The sequence below is a fragment of the Pelobates fuscus genome, chromosome 5 (assembly GCF_036172605.1).
Source record: "Pelobates fuscus isolate aPelFus1 chromosome 5, aPelFus1.pri, whole genome shotgun sequence".
Taxonomy (NCBI): domain Eukaryota; kingdom Metazoa; phylum Chordata; class Amphibia; order Anura; family Pelobatidae; genus Pelobates; species Pelobates fuscus.
This window is the reverse complement of record NC_086321.1, coordinates 10,502,418-10,521,838: the sequence shown is the minus strand read 5'-3', so window position 1 is coordinate 10,521,838 and position 19,421 is coordinate 10,502,418. Positions and strand designations below refer to the sequence as shown.

At 43.5% G+C, this 19,421-nt stretch overlaps 1 protein-coding gene across 1 annotated transcript in view; it reads right to left on the bottom strand.

Moving 5' to 3' along the window:
• Positions 1–8,336, bottom strand: part of LOC134612365 (BOS complex subunit NCLN-like) — a 49,492-nt gene extending 41,156 nt beyond the window's left edge. Inside the window, exons 1-3 of the mRNA XM_063456700.1 lie at positions 8,125–8,336; positions 2,093–2,283; positions 977–1,121 (exon numbers count right to left, since the gene is read on the bottom strand). Coding sequence (XP_063312770.1) covers positions 977–1,121; positions 2,093–2,283; positions 8,125–8,290 — 502 coding nt within the window. The 5' untranslated portion in view covers positions 8,291–8,336. The remainder of the gene's footprint in view (positions 1–976; positions 1,122–2,092; positions 2,284–8,124) is intronic.
• Between the last annotated feature and the right edge of the window lie 11,085 nt (positions 8,337–19,421).

Here is a 19,421-nt window from a genome sequence, read left to right as displayed (position 1 = left end):
GTAATTATTGCAGTTTTTTAAAAAATGCAATAATTGCATTCCAGGGTTAACTCGTCACCCTAACCCCCATAGGAAAGCACTATACAATGCTTTCCTATGGGGAAAGTCCTAATGCGAGCACGGTGTGAGCAGGTTGACGTCGGCGGAGCTTAAAGGACCACTATAGTGCCAGGAAAACAAACTTGTTTTCCTGGCACTATAGTGTTAATAGCCCCCCCCCCACCCTTAGTGTCCCACTCAAGCCAGGCTCTAGGGTGAGGAAGGGGTTAAACACTTACCTTTCTCCAGGCTCACTCGGCGCTGGGGACTCTCCTCCTCCTACCGACGTCATCGGCTGAATGCGCAGGCGCATTCAGTCAGTCCATAGGAAAGCATTCTCAATGCTTTCCTATGGACACTGGCGTCTTCTCACTGTGAAAATAACAGTGAGAAGCGCAGAAGCGCCTCTAGCGGCTGTCAATAAGACAGCCACTAGAGGCTGGATTAACCCTAAAGTAAACATAGCAGTCTCTAACTCTGAGATCATCCTCAACAACTGAGGAAGATCTCAGAGTTAGAGACACACACTCACATTCCAGAGCTGAGGACGATCTCAGAGTTAGAGATATGCACTCACCTTCCAGAGCTGAGGAAGATCTCAGAGTTAGAGACACACACTCACATTCCAGAGCTGAGGAAGATCTCAGAGTTAGAGACACACACTCACATTCCAGAGCTGAGGACGATCTCAGAGTTAGAGACACGCACTCACCTTCCAGAGCTGAGGAAGATCTCAGAGTTAGAAACACACACTCACCTTCCAGAGCTGAGGAAGATCTCAGAGTTAGAGACACACACTCACCTTCCAGAGCTGAGGAAGATCTCAGAGTTAGAGACACGCACTCACCTTCCAGAGCTGAGGATGATCTCAGAGTTAGAGACACGCACTCACCTTCCAGAGCTGAGGATGATCTCAGAGTTAGAGACACGCACTCACCTTCCAGAGCTGAGGATGATCTCAGAGTTAGAGAGGCAGCTTTTGTTTCTTCATAGATAGCAAGGACCTCTGTCTCCTCCAGGGCGAAGTAAATTGGAAGCAAAGTCTTATTGGTTAAGAGATCGAACTCCTGTTCCATGAAGTTCTGTAATGAACATGGTAACACACAATGTTAACTGCGTGTTAGATAAAGTGTCGTGAGACACAAACTCATTAAGATTTATATTCCATTACTTCTATACCCCTCTCCTATGGCTGGATTTACTTTTTAACTTTGAAAGAATAATAAAAGGAAATATTTTGTTTACAGTTGGTGTTTTTGGGCCCGACTGTCTGCATATATTATGTTACATAGAGGAGGAGATATTACGCAGGGTCTCTCAATATTAGTGAACTGGCGTTGCCATGAGATAGAAATTGGAAACATGTAGTGAGTTATGTATAAAAAATGTTGCGGCTGTTTTCACTCCAAACATTTTGTTGCATTTTCTGTTTTCACCAATATTTTACTTCAGTTGTGCAGATTGTTTCTGCGTTATTCTTGACAATCTTGTGCCTTTTACTTGGTAACCAGACAGAAACAGTGGCGCTGTCAACGTATAGAAGAGAGGCGTAAGAGCACAGCTTTTTGTCCAACATTTTGTCAGAGTGATGGTTGTCTGGGACAAGTACGCAACTTCCATCATCTCCCTTTTGGTTTAAAGAATTCAAAACTCCTTTTCATTTCGAATGCGTCATTTGTACCCCAACTAACACTTTTCTTATTTTGTGAATCCTTGGTAAAATCAACAGGATAAAAGGAAGCAAAAAAAGTGTAATAAAAAGGGGCTGAAATATAGAAAATTACACAAAAAATACACAAAAGATGAAAAAAGTCACTTTGTACAAAAATAGAAACGAGTTTGCTACTTTAGAAAACAGCGAATTTACACAAAACTGGCGCAAAAATGAAAGCAAGTGCAACATTTATTATAGATACTCCCTAGTCTCCCTATACAGTGACAGTTCCAGATTATTTATTTCTCACATTATAAATTGTCTATTGTGCATGTAACGTAGATTTATGACTTAATATAAAAACAAGTATATTAAAACTGTACTTTTTTGTTAGCGTACCTGTTCTGATGACGGCAGCACTGAGGGAAGATCGAGAGGGACAAGAATAAGCACGGCCCCAGCAGGCTGGCTGAGAATCTGACCCCATTTCTCCATTGTGAAATCTTTCAGACGCATTATAATACAACGACGTGTTAGAAGCTCAGCTTCTAGCGTTCTGCTTTCCGCTTGGACCAGTGAACTCTGAGACCCTGTACAGAATTGATTATTAGAAATAAAGCACCTAGCTGTATACAGTTGCAACCAAAATTATTCAACTCCTGTTGAAAATCAGGTTTACTGTAAAAATGTACAGACTTTCAGCTGTTTGCAATGAACACATCAAACAAAAGCAATTGAAATAGTTCAACACGATGAATGCTTCAAGTGGTTTCCCCAAATTCTACTGAAAATGCAACTTAAAATGACTTCTCCGGTCTCAAAATTATTAAACCCCCTGAATGGAATTCCTCACAACAACACAAATATGCAAAACAGGAGTTCTATCAAGCACACCTGATGCAACTAAACAAGGGCTTCATTGGTTGCACCAGGTGTGCTTGAGCTGGAACACTTGAAATACCTGAACTGGCTAGGGGTTTGTTGAGTCACACGTTTGACTTCATGTTAGAAATGTGCAAATAAGTCAAAAGAATGGTCACAAAGTTAAGAGACAAGATCATCGCCCTTCACAAACAAGCAACAGGATACAAAAAGATAGCTAAGGCACTGAATGCTCATAGAGACACCGTTGGAAGCATTGTTCGCAAGTTCGAAGTTAAAGAAACAGTGTTTACACTACCTGGACAGGGCAGAAAAAGGAACCTATCGATGGCAGCAACCATATTTCTGAGAAGGCTGTAGCGGAGCTCCCTGTACCCCGGCTGGCTACCTCCGCCAAGGACCGCATCCTAGCTGGAACAGGAGACAAACTGCAGCACTTCTGCCAACAGTTCCAGGCACTGGACTACACTCAGTCCTGGGAGCTCTGGTCCTTACAAGGACTTTCCCCGTTGAATCCTCCACACTGGAACAGTGATTAAAGAGTAGCCCTTTTCCCTCCCAGTAACGAGACGACACATAGTTCTGGGAGTACAAGCTGGAGCACTTTAATGGCAGCCACAACTGGCCTTATATGCAGGGCCGGATTAACATAGGGGCTGATGGAGCTGCAGCTCCAGGCCCAGGCACAGGCCCATAGAATAGGCCTATTAATAGGCCTATTAATATTACTCTGCAATACCAACACTGTGTGTGGAGAGAGGCAGGGATAGGAAGTTACAGCATATCCCTGCCTCTCTCTACTACTCACTGATCCGTGGGGGAGCAGCTACACAGCACAGAGAGTCCAGACAGCAGCTCTACAGCTCAGGTAAGTGAGGGATGGGGGAAAGGCAGCAGGGAGACATGGGGACATTGAGACACAAGTGGAAACATGGGGACACAGACACTAGGGGATAATGTGAGACCTGGGGACACTGGGAGACCTGGGGACACTGAGACACTTGGGCACACTGAGACACTAGGGGACACTGTGAGACATGAGGACGCTGAGACACATGGGGACGCTGTGAGACATAGGGACAATGGGACACGGAGACACTAGGGACACAGTGTCCCCATGTCTCCCAGTGTCCCCCAGCCAGTGTCCCTAGTGTCTCAGTGTCCCCATGTCTCCCAGCCAGTGTCCTCAGTATCCCCATGTCTCCCAGTGTCCCCAAGTCTCCCAGTGTCTGTGTCCCGGCCAGTGTCCCTAGTGTCTCAGTGTCTCCCGTGTCCCCATGTCTCCCAGTGTCCCCATGTCTCCCAGTGTCTGTGTTCCGATATCTCTCAGTGTCCCTAGTGTCTTAGTGTCTCCATATCTCCCAGTGTCCCCAAATGTCTCAGTGTCCCCATGTCTCCCAGTGTCTCCATGTCTCTCGGTGTCACCATGTCTGTATCCACAAGTGCCCCCATGTCTCCCAGTGTCCCCAAGTGTCTCAGTGTCTCCGAGTCTCTGAGTATCCCCATGTCTCACTGTGTCCCCTAGTAGCCTAGTGACATGGGGACACACTGAGACAAGGGGACACTGGGAGAAATGGGGACACTGAGACTTTGGGAGACTAGGGGACTGGGCAACATGGGGACACTGACACTGTGATACATATTGACACTGAGACACTGGGTGACTTGCGAGACTGAGACACTGGGAGACAGGGAGACACTGGGAGCAATCCATCTACACAACAGAATCAAACTGTGAGTAGTTTGTTGGTGATTTTACAGAATTTTCTCTTATGTCACTCCTTGTGATTTACATCATGTGATGTCACAAATAACTAATTAAAGGACCACTCTAGGCACCCAGACCACTTCAGCTTAATGAAGTGGTCTGGGTGCCAGGTCCAGCTAGGGTTAACTAATTGTTTTATAAACATAGCAGTTTCAGAGAAACTGCTATGTTTATCAATTAGTTAAGCCTTCCCCTTTTTCCTCTAGTGGCTGTCTCACTGACAGCCACTAGAGGCGCTTGCGTGATTCTCACTGTGAAAATCACAGTGAGAGCACGCAAGCGTCCATAGGAAAGCATTATGAATGCTTTCCTATGTGACCGGCTGAATGCGCGCGCAGCTCTTGCCGCGCGTGCGCATTCAGCCGACGGGGAGGAGAAGAGGCGGATCGGAGGAGGAGAGCAGGAGGAGAGCTCTCCGCCCAGCGCTGGAAAAAGGTAAGATTTAACCCCTTTCCCCTTTCCAGATCCGGGCGGGAGGGGGTCCCTGAGGGTGGGGGCACCCTCAGGGCACTCTAGTGCCAGGAAAACGAGTATGCTTTCCTGGCACTAGAGTGGTCCTTTAATGATACAAATGATTAAGGCTGGTATTTTTCTCCAAGAAAGGTGGCAACCCTAACTACTCTTCACATACGCTTGCTTAAAGATACACTATAGGGTCAGGAACACAATCATGTATTTCTGACCCTTTTATGTTATAACCACCATCTTGTTCCCCTGGCCCCCTCGTGCCTCCCTAAATATAGTAAAATCCTACTTGTATTCAAGTCTGCAGCTGCTGGCTCTGCCTCTGAACTGCCTCTGTCTGCTGGCATTATCAGAAGTGGTGGTCTGAGCCAATCACAGTGCTTCCCCATAGCATTGGCTGAGACTGTCAAGGAGGCAGATCAGGGGCAGAGCCAGCACAAGTAAAACACAGGGCCATTGAAGGGATTATTGGATCCCGAGCGCGCAGCCCAAGCACCCCACCGACGGCTAAGGGAGACCCTCCGTTTCAACTAGTGGATACCAGTGGATACAGGTGGACTTACCAGAAAGCACTTGATAAATCTTTTTTTCCACTTTCACAGACCTGGAATAACTTCTGTCTTTGATTACCTTATCCTCCACAATACAGACAGCAACTAAAATATTGGTGAGATCTAACCATATATTATTTGAATGGGACATATACCATTAACAATTAGTGTGTACACACTGGGAATGTAAATATTTTCTTTTTTCTTTTTTTCTTTTTTCTTTTTTTTCTTTTTTTAAATTTTTCAAATTTTATATTTTTTTATACATTTTTTCAAAAATATTTTTTGCAACATTTCCCTGTGGATGGACTTATGTTTGTTCCCATTACCAGTGACAATATTTTTGGAGTGTATAGAGGGTTCTCTACTAAACAGTGCCAATTAGCACTTATACTACTGACATTGTCGGACTGTATTTGGGTATATTTATTTCATGTTTAGTGTATTTATAATAACTGCGGTGGTTATGGTGGAATGGGATGTATATAATTTATTGTAGGAATTACATTGTTTTCAGAGATTTCTCATCTCGATATATTGAATAAAATCAGTCTTTTTTTGAAGCATTTGCTCAGTATAATAGATTTGTATCAAATATACTAGAGTGCGGTATCATATGTTTCCTTATATATAACTTTGAGGTACCAAGAGTGGGCTACCCAGATATCTAGCACCTATTTGATGGAAGAGTGCCTGCACATATTCTTTACAAGTAAAACACAGCCCTGGCCATTCAGCATCTCCTCATAGACATGCAGAATGTTTTCATGCCAGAACTCAAGACAAAGATGAACTGTGTGTGTGTGTGTGTATGTGTGTGACTGTCTGCGTGTGTGACTGTCTCCTGTAACAGTGTGTGTAACTGTCTGCCTGTAACTGTGTTTGTGACTATTTGCCAGTAACTGTGTGTGACTATCTGTAACTGTATGTGCGACTGTCTCACTGTCTCCCTGTAACAGTGCGTGTGACTGTGTGTTTCAATGTCTTCCTGTAACTATGTTTTACTATCTGCCTATAATTGTGTGTGTGTGTGTGTATGACTGTCTTCATGTAACTGTGTGTAACTGTCTACCTGTAATTGTATGTGTGTGACTGTCTTCCTGTAACTGTGTTTGTGACTGTATGCCTGTTACTGTATGTGTGTGTAACTGGCTCGCTGTAACTGTGTGTGACTGCCTGTAACTGTGTGTGACTGTCTGCCTGCGATGGTATGTGGCTGCCTTTAATTGTGTGTGTGACCGTGCGCAAGTGACTGGGACTGTGTGGCTGTATTTGACAGTATATGTGTAAAATTGTGTGAATCTGACTGTGTGTCTGGCTATGGGACTGTGTGCATGTGACAATGCAATAAAACACACCTGCATTCACATATGGACCTACATGCATTTTCTCCTAAACTGGACAAATTATGCACACATTATTATTGCCAAAATGTAAAAAAAAATGTTTTGCATATCTTTTAGAATAAACTAGAATTTAAATACACATATGTGACATCAAATTAAAGCCCCCGTTGTCCTTTGAAAAACGGTATAAAATATGTGTTGGTGCAATAAATGAAAGAGATGCAAATTGTGGTTCAACACAAACAGCTAAATATGCAAAAAAAATCCTTGTATCCTTAAGTTTATGTTCATCTTCTGAAGATGTGTCCTTAAGGGGTTAACTCTTTACAAATTCCATAACACAATGAAGAGAGCTTTAACCCAATGCTTTACAACTTTGGCACACAGGTGTGACAGAGGATACAGGGTTGGCACACAAGTAGGTAGGATGTGTTGACAGAGGATACAGAGTTGGCACACAGGTGGGTATGATGTGTGGCAGATAATAGAGAGTTGGCCCACAGGTGGGTATGATGTGTGGCAGAGAATAGAGAGTTGGCCCACAGGTGGGTATGATGTATGGCAGAGAATAGAGAGTTGGCACACAGGTGGGTATGATGTATGGCAGAGGATACAGAGTTGGCACACAGGTGGGTATGATGTGTGGCAGAGAATAGAGAGTTGGCACACAGGTGGGTATGGTGTGTGGCAGAGAATAGAGAGTTGGCCCACAGGTGGGTATGATGTGTGGCAGAGAATAGAGAGTTGACACACAGGTGGGTATGGTGTGTGGCAGAGGATATAGAGTTGGCACACAGGTGGGTTTGATGTATGGCAGAGGATATAGAGTTGGCACACAGGTGGGTATGATGTGTGGCAGAGAATAGAGAGTTGACACACAGGTGGGTATGGTGTGTGGCAGAGGATAGAGAGTTGGCACACAGGTGGGTTTGATGTATGGCAGAGGATATAGAGTTGGCACACAGGTGGGTATGATGTGTGGCAGAGAATAGAGAGTTGACACACAGGTGGGTATGGTGTGTGGCAGAGGATATAGAGTTGGCACACAGGTGGGTATGGTGTGTGGCAGAGAATAGAGAGTTGACACACAGGTGGGTATGGTGTGTGGCAGAGGATAGAGAGTTGGCACACAGGTGGGTTTGATGTATGGCAGAGGATATAGAGTTGGCCCACAGGTGGGTATGATGTGTGGCAGAGGATATAGAGTTGGCACACAGGTGGCTATGATGTGTGGCAGAGAATAGAGAGTTGGCCCACAGGTGGCTATGATGTGTGGCAGAGAATAGAGAGTTGGCACACAGGTGGGTATGATGTGTGGCAGAGAATAGAGAGTTGGCACACAGGTGGGTACGATGTGTAGCAGTGGATAGAGAGGTCACATGCCAGTGTTTCCTGTCACTCTCTGGCTGTGGGACTCACCATGTGGCTGTCCCTGCAGAGTGTATTGCTGCATGCGATAGACTGGAAACTCCAGGCAGGTCACAGGAACAATGAGCAGAAGTAGTGCGACTCCCATCACCCCTGGGATAACGACCCCCACAGTAAAAACAGCACTGGGTGTCATACAGACTGCTTTCCTCAGCATGCTGAGTGCCGTACGCAATGTCACAGCTTGTCTGCTGGGGTCATTAGCTGTCTGTGTGTCTAATCCACCCAGAGCTGACAATGCTAATCATCTCGCCTTGAGTCTTTCAAACAGAAACCACGTTATGCGAGGAAAGATAATACATATATCTACCTCGTTAAATTGTGGCTGCTTTAAGACTTGGTGGGCCCTTATAACTCCAGACCCCCCTGAGCAACTTACAAGCAATTTAAGAATTTAGAGAGAAACTGACCATAAATTTATTTTCGGCAAATTAGATACATTTATAAAAAATCTTGATAAAAAGTACACTCTGTTCCAAATTATTATGCAAATGATATTTTTTCTAATTTACCTAAATAATTGATGTAAATAACAATCAGTATAATTCTCATGTTATCAACTATTAAGAGTACAATTCAAATTTTACTGAACAAACCTCATAATGATAACAGTATTTTTTTAAACATAAAAAACTTACAATGCACTGTTCCAAGTTATTACGCACAGTAAGTTTCAAAACACTTTATAGGTTGTAAAGAACTGAAAATTGTCATTTGTTGTGTTTGCAGCATATTTACTGAAATCAAAAGCTATTTCAATGAAATGTATAACATTTTAACTTTTTAAACATTTTAACAGGTCACGTTACATTTTAACTTAGGACCCCTTATTTGATAGCAGCTTCACAAGTCTTGCATCCATTGAACTTGTGAGTTTTTAGACAGTTTCTGCTTGAATTTGTTTGCAAGATGTCAGAATAGCCTCCCAGAGCTGCTGTTTGGATGTAAACTGCCTTCCACCCTCATAGATCTTTTGCTTGAGGATGCTCCAAAGGTGCTCAATATCATTGAGGTCACGGGCGGATGGAGGCCACACCATGATTTTCTCTCCTTTTATCCCCATAGCAGCCATTGATGCAGAGGTATTCTTTGCAGCATGAGATGGTGCATTGCCATGCATGAAGATGATTTCATTATGGAAAGCATAGTTCTTCCTTCTGTACCAGGGAAGAAAGTGGTCAGTCAGAAACTCCACATACTTTGCAGAGGTCATCTTTACACCTTCGGGGACCCTAAAGGGGCCGACCAGCTCTCTTCCCATGATTCCGGCCCAAAACATGACTCCACCATCGCCTTGCTGACGTCGCAGCCTTGTTGGAACAGGGTGGCCGTCCACCAACCATCAACTACTCTATCCATCAGGACCATCCAGGGTTGCACGGCACTCATCAGTGAACAGGACTGTTTGAAAATTAGTCTTCATGTATTTTTCTGCCCAATGGAGCGGTTTCTGCCTGTGAGCATTGGTTAGTGATGGCCGAATAGAAGGTTTATGCACAGATGTTAGACTCTGGAGGACTCTACACCTTGATGTCCGTGGGACTACATAGGCACCAGCAGCTTCAAATATCTGTTTGCTGCTATGTAATGGTATTTTAGCAGCTGCTCTCTTGATCCGATGCATGGATCTGGCAGAAATGTTCCTCAATGTGCCTTTATCTGCATGAAGTGCGATGAACACGCTTAAGTTTTCATGAAATATCTAATGTTTTCATACCTCGTCCAAGGCATTGAACTATTTCACTCTTTTTGGCAGCAGAGAGATCCTTTTTCTTCCCCATATTGCATGAAAATGGTGCTCTGCTTAATAATGTGGAACACCCTCATTTAGTAGTTTTTCCTTAAATTGGGCTCACCTGGCAATCTAATTATCACAGGTGTCCGAGATTGTTTTCAGTGATCAAAAGAGCCCTGAGTTAAACTGAAACACAAAATATTTAATCTTTGTGACACTTAAATAGAATTTGCATAATAATTTGGGACAGGGTGTAAGGTAATATCGCACACATGATAAGGGTATGTCACAAAAGCAGCAATAGGTAGAATGTAACCTGTTAGTAAAAACATAAAAGCAACATACTGTATAAAATGGTATCCGCGCAGGTAATACAAAGGACACTCACATATTCAAGAGCCCTTCAGGTTGGCTCTGAACTCAGTAGATATAGTATCCCCTCTCAGATTGGTGTTGTGTAGACAGTCCCAGCGTGGTAAACCTCCAAAATTGAAGTTCAGTAACCAATGGGTAGGTAAATATAATACTTTATTACATACCGTATATACTCGAGTATAAGCCGAGTTTTTTAGCACATTTTTTGTGCTAAAAAACCCCAACTCGGCTTATACTCGAGCCAATAGTCTGTATTATGGCAATTTACATTGCCATAATACAGACAGGGGCTGTGGGGGCTGTAAGAGAGTTTACTTACCTCTCCTGCAGCTCCTGTCAGCTCTCTCCTCCTCCGCGCCGTCCGTTCAGCACCTCGGTCAGCTCCCAGTGTAAGTCCCAGAGACTTACACTGGGAGCTGACAGAGGGAGCTGCACGGACGGCGCGGAGGAGGAGAGAGCTGACAGGAGCTGCAGGAGAGGTAAGTAAACTCTCTTACAGCCCCCACAGCCCCCCACTGAACTGCCAATGCTGGACCACCAGGGAAGGAGAGCCCCCCTCCCTGCCATGTATCAAGCAGGGAGGGGGGACGAAAAAAAAATAATTAGTAGTAATAAAAAAAGAAAAATTAAATAATAATACAAAAATAATAAAAAAAATAATTAAATAAATAAAAATAATAAATAATAATAATAATAAAAAAATATTAAAATAATAATAAAAAAAAAAATTGCCCATCCCCCACCAAGGCTCTGCAACACACACACACACACACACACACACACCACTCATACACACACACTGCACTCATACGCTCACACACTGCACTCATACGCTCACACGCTGCACTCATACGCTCACACGCTGCATTCATATACACACGCTGTATTCATATACACACGCTGCACTCATACACACGCTGCACTCATACACACACGCTGCACTCATACACACACGCTGCACTCATACACTCACGCTGCACTCATACACTCACACTGCATTCATACACACACGCTGCACTCATACACACACACTGCATTCATACACTCACACTGCATTCATACACTCACACTGCATTCATACACTCACACTGCATTCATACACTCACACTGCATTCATTATACACACACTGCATTCATTATACACACACTGTAAATAAATATTCAATTAATATATTTTTTTTAGGATCTAATTTTATTTAGAAATTTACCAGTAGCTGCTGCATTTCTCACCCTAGTCTTATACTCGAGTCAATAAGTTTTCCCAGTTTTTTGGGGTAAAATTAGGGGCCTCGGCTTATATTCGGGTCGGCTTATACTCGAGTATATACGGTAAATAAAAACACAACAAACTAGGGAATAAAATAGGGGGCACAACGCATTTCGACCACTGACAGTCTTTATCGGGTGCATGTCATTCTGAGGAAGACCGACAGCGGTCAAAACGCCTTGTGACATTCACCCGAGGAAGACCGACAGTGGTCAAAACGCATTGTGACATTCACCTGAGGAAGACCGACAGCGGTCAAAACGCATTGTGACATTCACCTGGGGAAGACCGACAGCGGTCAAAAAGCGGTGTGCCCCCTATTTTATCCCCTAGTTTGTTGTGTTTTTATTTATGTAATAAAGTATTCTTTTTACCTATCCATTGGTTCCTGAACATCAATTTTGGATACTTACCACGCTGGGACCGTCTTCACAACACCAATCTGAGTGGGGATACTATATCTACTGAGTTCAGAGCCAACCTGAAGGGCTCTTGAATATGTGAGTGTCCTTTGTATTACTTGCATGGATACCACTTTATACAGTCTGAGCTATGTCACTTTTATGTTTTTACTAACAGGTTACATTCTACCTTTTGCTTCTGTTGTGACGTAACTTTACCATTTGTGCGCTACTACCTTACTTTTTATCAAGAATGTATCTCTGTATGTATGGGTGTTTTTATGGCATAACACGGGTGAATTTTTGCTGCACTGTTTTTTGGTATTATTCTGGTATTATTATTATTATTCTTCCTGGATTTATAAAAATCACCCACTCAGTTTTTTTCCAGCTTTGCAAATTTGTCCTAAAGTTTTCAATTGTAAGCTTTCAACAGCTTCAAACCCAGGAGACTGGCAATGTAAAAATATATATTTCAATTAGAACTTTCAAAATGTGTTTAGAATATGGAAATTTTTAATAGTTACCTTTATACGAGCTCACCTTAACACCGCTAGCAGATTCTTCAATAACGCTGGATGTGGAGATTTGAAGTTACGCTTTATTTCGATAATAAATGAGAACAGACAGGCTGGCCTCCATTTAATGTTTTTAGATAAGCTTTTCAAATAATTTAATAAATATAGAGATTTTTTATTCTTTATTTTTGCCGTACATCGATATAACATGGGTATTTACACATTTTACAAGATTATAATCCCCAGAGATTGATACCCAGCATATATCACAATAAACTGCACGATTTGCAATGAAAACAAGAATAGCACAATGCATGGGCACTGTCCCAGTAAAATCAGGTATTGTATAACATCTGCACTGGGAGACTATAAAGTAATAGGTAGTAGTAAAGCAAGCAAAGGAAGCAGATTTGGCTGCTGGTGTGGGTGGCCCGGTCTAGATGAATTTTGGTTACTCCGGATCGGATCAGGGCACAGTTACTCGATTCCCATCAGAGGCAGGGTACCGTCCCACACAACAGTAGGAAGTCAGTGTGTCAGTTTCTGGGGCTGCAAAGTTCAAATGATCCCGGGTGGGCTTCAGGCAGTGCAGTAATGAGGTGCAGCTCCCAAGCTTTGTCCGAAGTGACTGCCCTCCTAAACTGCTCTGGGAGAGTCACCGGCTTTGGCATCATCAGGGGTGGTAGGTATGTGTCGTGCGGGAGCAATTGTGTGCATTGAGGCAATGCTGTCATATGGGGAAGGCCTAATGCGAGCGCGGCGCAGGTGCATTAGGTCCACCCAGTCATTATGTCGGAGGAGGCGGATTGTGACCCAGCGCCAAGAGATATCAGCGCTGGAATCGGGAAAATGAATCTAGTTTTTTTTTAATCCTATATGTGTGTTGAGGTCGCCGGCCCGCCGAGTCACACGGCCGTGCCCGACCGGCACAGCCTCGCTGACAACACGAGCTTACCTGCTCGTCGGCGAGCCGGCAACCGCTCCCCCAGGTCTTCCGGGCATCGTGCCCAAATCCAAGATGGCGCTGACCGCGTGGTCGCGTCCATCTCTAGCTCCGCCCCCGAAAATTATACTAACGTGTGCGTAACGGACGTCAACGCACACGCACGTTTTGGGGTCAGAGGTCGCCCTCTGACCAATCAGAGCATAGAGAGGGATATTTAAATCCCTAACTCACCCCAGTACCTTGCCCTGTCGTGGTTCCCGTTTCCTGGTTTCCTGAGAGTGCTTTATATTTGTGAATCTGATTTCCTGGTATCCTGATCTTGGCTTTTCCCTGGTTATTCTGAATTCTGGTTTCCTTGACTTGGCTTGTGTTTACGGTATTGTGCATTTTCTGGCTTCCTTGACCTCGGCTTTCCCTTTGACCATTCTCTGTCTCTAGCGCATTAGTCCGGCCATTCTAAGGTCCGGTTTACGCTCTGTCCTTTTATTTTTCCTTTCCTTGTATATGTTTACATAGTTTCTGCGTGCTGGACCACACTAGTAGTCGTGACAATGTGCAATGAACGGCGAGGAGGGGGGGGGGATAACATTTCAATATCCTCATATATAACTGTTCTTAAGAGACATATTTTGTTTTAATGAGACTGCAGTAAACTCTACGAGGAAATGACAGCATCTGATTAATCTGTAGATGGGAATTGCTTCTACATTTCATTTGATCTGTTAAGGGACAATTCTTCTTTAGACACATAACCCAACTGGGACAATTTGTGGAGACTAATATGTTTGGTTTCCAAAGCCAGGCCAATAAAATGCTTGTGTAGCAAGTGGCCATAAGCAATGTAACTAGCTATTTCTCCAACAAAACTACCTATAAATGTGTAAAATGGAACTCCCTGTGCTTGCCATACTGAATCAGTGGATACCTATCAAGCGTCCTTCTTTTGGAAGGACAGTCCCTCTGTCCTTTTCTATCCTTATGTCCCTCTTTGTCCATTTGAAATATTGGGAGGTATGTCAGTGAGACAAAGTAGACTTTTTAAGATACCCTATAGGATTGTTTTGGCCATATCATTAATGGGGACACTGTAGGCACCCAGACCACTTCAGATTATTGACGTGGTCTGGGTGATGTGTCCCTTTAGCACTTAGTGCTTCCATAGAAACTGCAATGTTTACACAGGGCCGGTGCAAGGATTTTTGCCGCCCTAGGCAAACAAAAATGTGCCCCCTACCCCATATGTTCTGCCCACCATGTGACATCACAATGCCCTACCCATATGATCTGCCATATGAACTAACGCCAGTGCTGCTCTCTGAAAAGGCAGTGTGTTTGCATTAAAAAGCCTGCAGGGGCAGGCTATAGACACCAGAAACACTTCATTAAGCTGTAGTGGTTCTGGTGACTATAGTGTCCCTTTAATGTGAGGTAAGTTAGCGATTAGTGCCACTAATAATATACTGGATTGCCTACAACCAGATGAGGACAAGAGGCTGATGATGGGCTCTAGCTGCAGTCTGGCTCCACAGGTCTGGTGTAGAACAGGCTCTCTGGAGGCTGTTTGTAACAGCGCTCACAAAAATCAACTAACAGGAAGCAGCTCCATTTTTTGGGGGCCCCTTACACAGCTCAAGGTTTGGGCCCCCAGGGCCAGACCGTGAGTGCCTACAAGGCCCACCCCTAAGTCCACCTACAAGGCCCACACATGAGTTCACTCACGTGGAGTGTATGTGTGTAGCGGATATGTTATGTGTTATTGTAGAGGATGTAATGTGTGTGCTTCGTCCTTGTGATACACACGCTGATAGTTAGAGAAGAAGAAAGACATCATCACGTTGAGCGCCAAGGACGAAGCTCCGCCCACCAGGAAGTGTTTGGTACTCCATGCAACCCATCTCTTGCTTAGCCGGCAGCGAGCTGAGGAGCTATATCCAGACGCAGGGAAGGAGGTCCAGGTGGAAGGTGAAAGGGGAAAGAAGTGATTTTATGGAGATATTCCACAATAAAGATTTTGGAAAGTCACTTGCTGCTGCATTCTTGTCCCCTTGCTGCCACACACGCTGACAGTTAGAGCAGGCTGGTGAGTGGGATTTTAATATTCAGCTTGTTACTGTTTGGTATATAACGGTATCACACTATATATTTCTTTTTCTCTCTTTCTTTATACATTTCTGTGGAAGAGATACAGCTATATGCATTGACAATTGAACTTGTGTAAGTGGTTTTGTATCACTAGAACACCAAAACACCAGAGAAATGTTTGTATTTGCATTTGCACTTTTTCTTGTTTGCACATAATTGGTTAATTGGGATTATATTCCACACCTATGCAATAATTCATTGGCACTTAAATATTGGAGTCTATATTTAAAGACACAGCGCACCTTTTTTTCTTTTTTTGTATTGTATTTTAGTGTGGTTTGAGCTATTGCACTTTAAAAGGAGCGGCTTTTTTTTAAAAATGAGATTTTTTCACTATAATTGTTAGATTTTGATCTAGCGCCGTTGTACGTGTTTTTCTTGTGTATGTAAATACCCACTTACAGCAATATTTTACTCTCATTTTATGTTCCTTTATATTTGATTTTTAATTTTCAATCAATCAACAATATGACGTAATTCACGTCAATATCAAACGTCTACCCGGAGCAGCTGAAGAAGTGTGGTGCGTTTCTAATGTCATACAAAGAAATGCACTTGAAGAGTCAATGAATTTCAGAATGTCTTCCTGTGCAAAGTGGGAATACAATAATTAACTCTTCCATGTCTGCAATGCATTAGAATATAAATGCACGGCCAGAATGGGTACTATGGGAATGCAGCACTGGAAGGTACAGACACTGACAGATATTAGAGAAAACGAGCCTCTGTAAGATGCCGTCTGCAGTATACGGAACGGGGATTGTTGTCAGCGTTTATCGACATAAAAATGATCTATTTAGACACATGTGCTCTGCTTATTCTATGGCTGAACGCTTCAATTTATCACTGAGAACCGTCTGGCTGGGAGAGAAATACAATTGGAGAGAGCAGCCAGGGCGAGGGGAATACTTTTTACACTATAGTTACTGTCCAATTTCCTTTTAGGAAAGTCCATTCCCCCATTGCATTTCCCACAGGTGTAGGCCTGGCACACGGCAGACGGGAGAAGTTACATTCAGTCATTTCTTGAGACTAATTACTGAACAAGTGGATTAGAACGAAGCCGTCTCCTCCAGGAGCTGGGTTTATGGATCTGCACTTCTCAACAGCATCACTTTGCTAACGTCCTAACGTGAGCTGGCCATCAGTACACGGGAGGCACAACGGGAGAAGTTTAAGCGGTTTCTAAACTCTGGCCTTTAACTAAAATCTGCAGTTTTTTTCTGACCCAAATATTAAAGGGACACTGTAGACACCGTAACTGCCTCATCTCATTGAAGTGGTTATAGTGTCTGGAGTCCCCTGTTGCTGTCCTTTTAAACAGTTTTTAATGCTAAACAAGAGTCATCAGCGGCCCATCGCCCTTTGTGCTGCTTGGGAAAACGAGGAAGCATTAGCCAGAGCAGAAATGGGTGGCTGTGATTGGCTGCAGAGTGCAAAATTAGTGGTGCTAATGGAAATTCCGTAGTGTAAAAAGGTGCAGCTTGTTACCACCGGGAAATCAAGCACACCAATTTCACAGTTAAAATGTAGACACACAACAGAAAAGTTAACAGCACACTAAAACACTGTGATAGTGTACCACAATAAAAACAAAATAAAATAGTGATATACAGTGGTATTAAAAGATATTTATATACCCTTAAATGATCTTGGGCAGTCACTGTAAAACAGAACATACTCTCATAGGGCAAGAGACAGCAAGTAATTCAGATAAATGGATAAAAACTATCACTTTTTATGTGTTCGGGAGTTATGGTATCCAAACACTCTGCATTTGACTCCCAAACGAGAACCACCCTGATACCCCATTAGAACGTTCTCGCCTTGTAACTTAAATGTGAAACTGCAAGGGAAGTTTTAAGGACCGAATTCACGTTGTCGGTAAAAGAGTAGCGGCCATTTTTTCTCACAAACGTGGGCAGCGGCACTTTGTCATCGAGTGCTTGGAACTCTTTTCGGCAAGGCACTCGCATAAACCCTGGTAAAGGTTATGCCGCTGCCCGTTCTATTTCCCAACCAATTATGCGAACGGCGTTTGGGAAATGGGAACTACCAACTGGGGGGAGCATTCGTACACAAAAATATTGTATATTTTGTATAGATTTTTTTGCACCTGAGAGATAATAGAATTATAGTTTTTCTCACGCAATTATCTCTCAGGCAGAAATTACCCTGGGAAGGAAAACCCTGTAAAATTGTGTTGGAGACCCCATGTTAGGGGTCTGTGAATAAAAGGCGAGTGTGGCCAGAATAAAATCAGTTGACTTCCAGAACTTGGTTTCGTCTGGTTGCATTTTTAATGGTTCCAGTCTGGCTGAAAGAAGGAATTTGCGTGTCTGCTACATCTGGTGGCATCGGTGAAAAGGCTGAAAATAAATAGCGTTCACCAGCCGAACAAACCACCGAACAAAGACCAAAGATGAACTATGCGGCTTTGAAGCAAAAAACCCTCAAGGAGATGCTGGAAGCATGAGGGCAAAGCAGCTTTAATTACAGCCCTCATGGAGGACGACAGAGCTACCAATGGGGCTTCTATGCTGATGAACCACGAGACAGAGCTACAGAAAGAAATGCGTGTTTACCTCGCTTATTATGGAGGGAACCTATCAGAGGAGATCATGGCCCGAACACTATCTGAGGTACAGACATATCTGTTGGCGAAAAGGGATTGGGCGAACAAGTAACAATTAACCGAACGTTGGGCATTAGATGTATCCCCAGTCAGTTCGGGAGCTCCAGAACACAAACCCAAGATTCCCTATAACGTGTTCAAGACATTCGCGGAGTCGGAGGAGGACATAGATGAATTTCTGCAGGACTTTGAACGTCTATGTCTGTCACATGACATTTCTACCAGAGATTGGGTCTCCCTCCTAGCAGGAAAATTTACGGGAAAAGCTGCAGACGCTTATAGAGTCGTGCCAGACATCGAACTGTGTAGCTATGCTCGAATTAAGCAAGTCAGACTGGCCCGATATGCCATTACACCGGAGACATATCGCTTCCTACTCCTGGTTTTGAAACTCCAATTTATTTATTTTTGTTTCTCCCATTTTTTCCCAGTCTTCTCCTCCTCTTCATTTCCTCCTTCTCCCTCAGTATCAAAATCTCTCCTTACAACCACTTTCCTCATCCCCCCAACATCCTTCACATTTTCCCCTCTCTGCTACACTCCCCCCTTCTCTCAACTCATGCCCTGCACTCATTTTTCTGCTGCATCTCTCCTACCCACAATCAATCTCATCCTAGACGGCATGCAAATAAAACACACTCACACCTCCTGTCACTTTCTCTCCTCCTTCTTCTAGCAGCTGGTGATGTTTCTCCCAACCCAGGGCCCTTCACCTCCTCTGCTCACACTAAAACAACTAGGCTCTCTCGGCTTTTACCCTGATTGCTTTCATTTGCCACTTTGAAGCACCGTCCACTAGCCTGTCAGCGATCTCCCCACTTAGTTATCTGACCATTAACTACTTAGGTACTTTAGGCTCTCGGTCAGGATACTTTGTTTCCACACTTCCGATATCTGAAGGGACATTGCTACATTGTATATCCTATCCAGGCTATTTGCTACCTCACTGGTCTGAGGAAAGACACGTTGCAGTGTTTAACTGCTTGCTTTAATAATCATTTCTGAGCTATAATCAGCTTATCTTTTGTATATATTTCTTTTTTTATTTAAAGTTGTCATCCCCCTCCTCAGCTTATCTACCTTCTGAAAGCCAAAGAATTGTAGTGAGCTAAAATCACCATTATGAATCTGATTACAGTGAGATGAAACTAAGTGGGTTAAAACATCCTTTTTATTCCTTATGTACTAATTTATTGAATATTACACGTATTGTAGTCCACATTTGCACGTTATAAGGTATATAATGTGGCTTGTGTTACATGTAGTAAA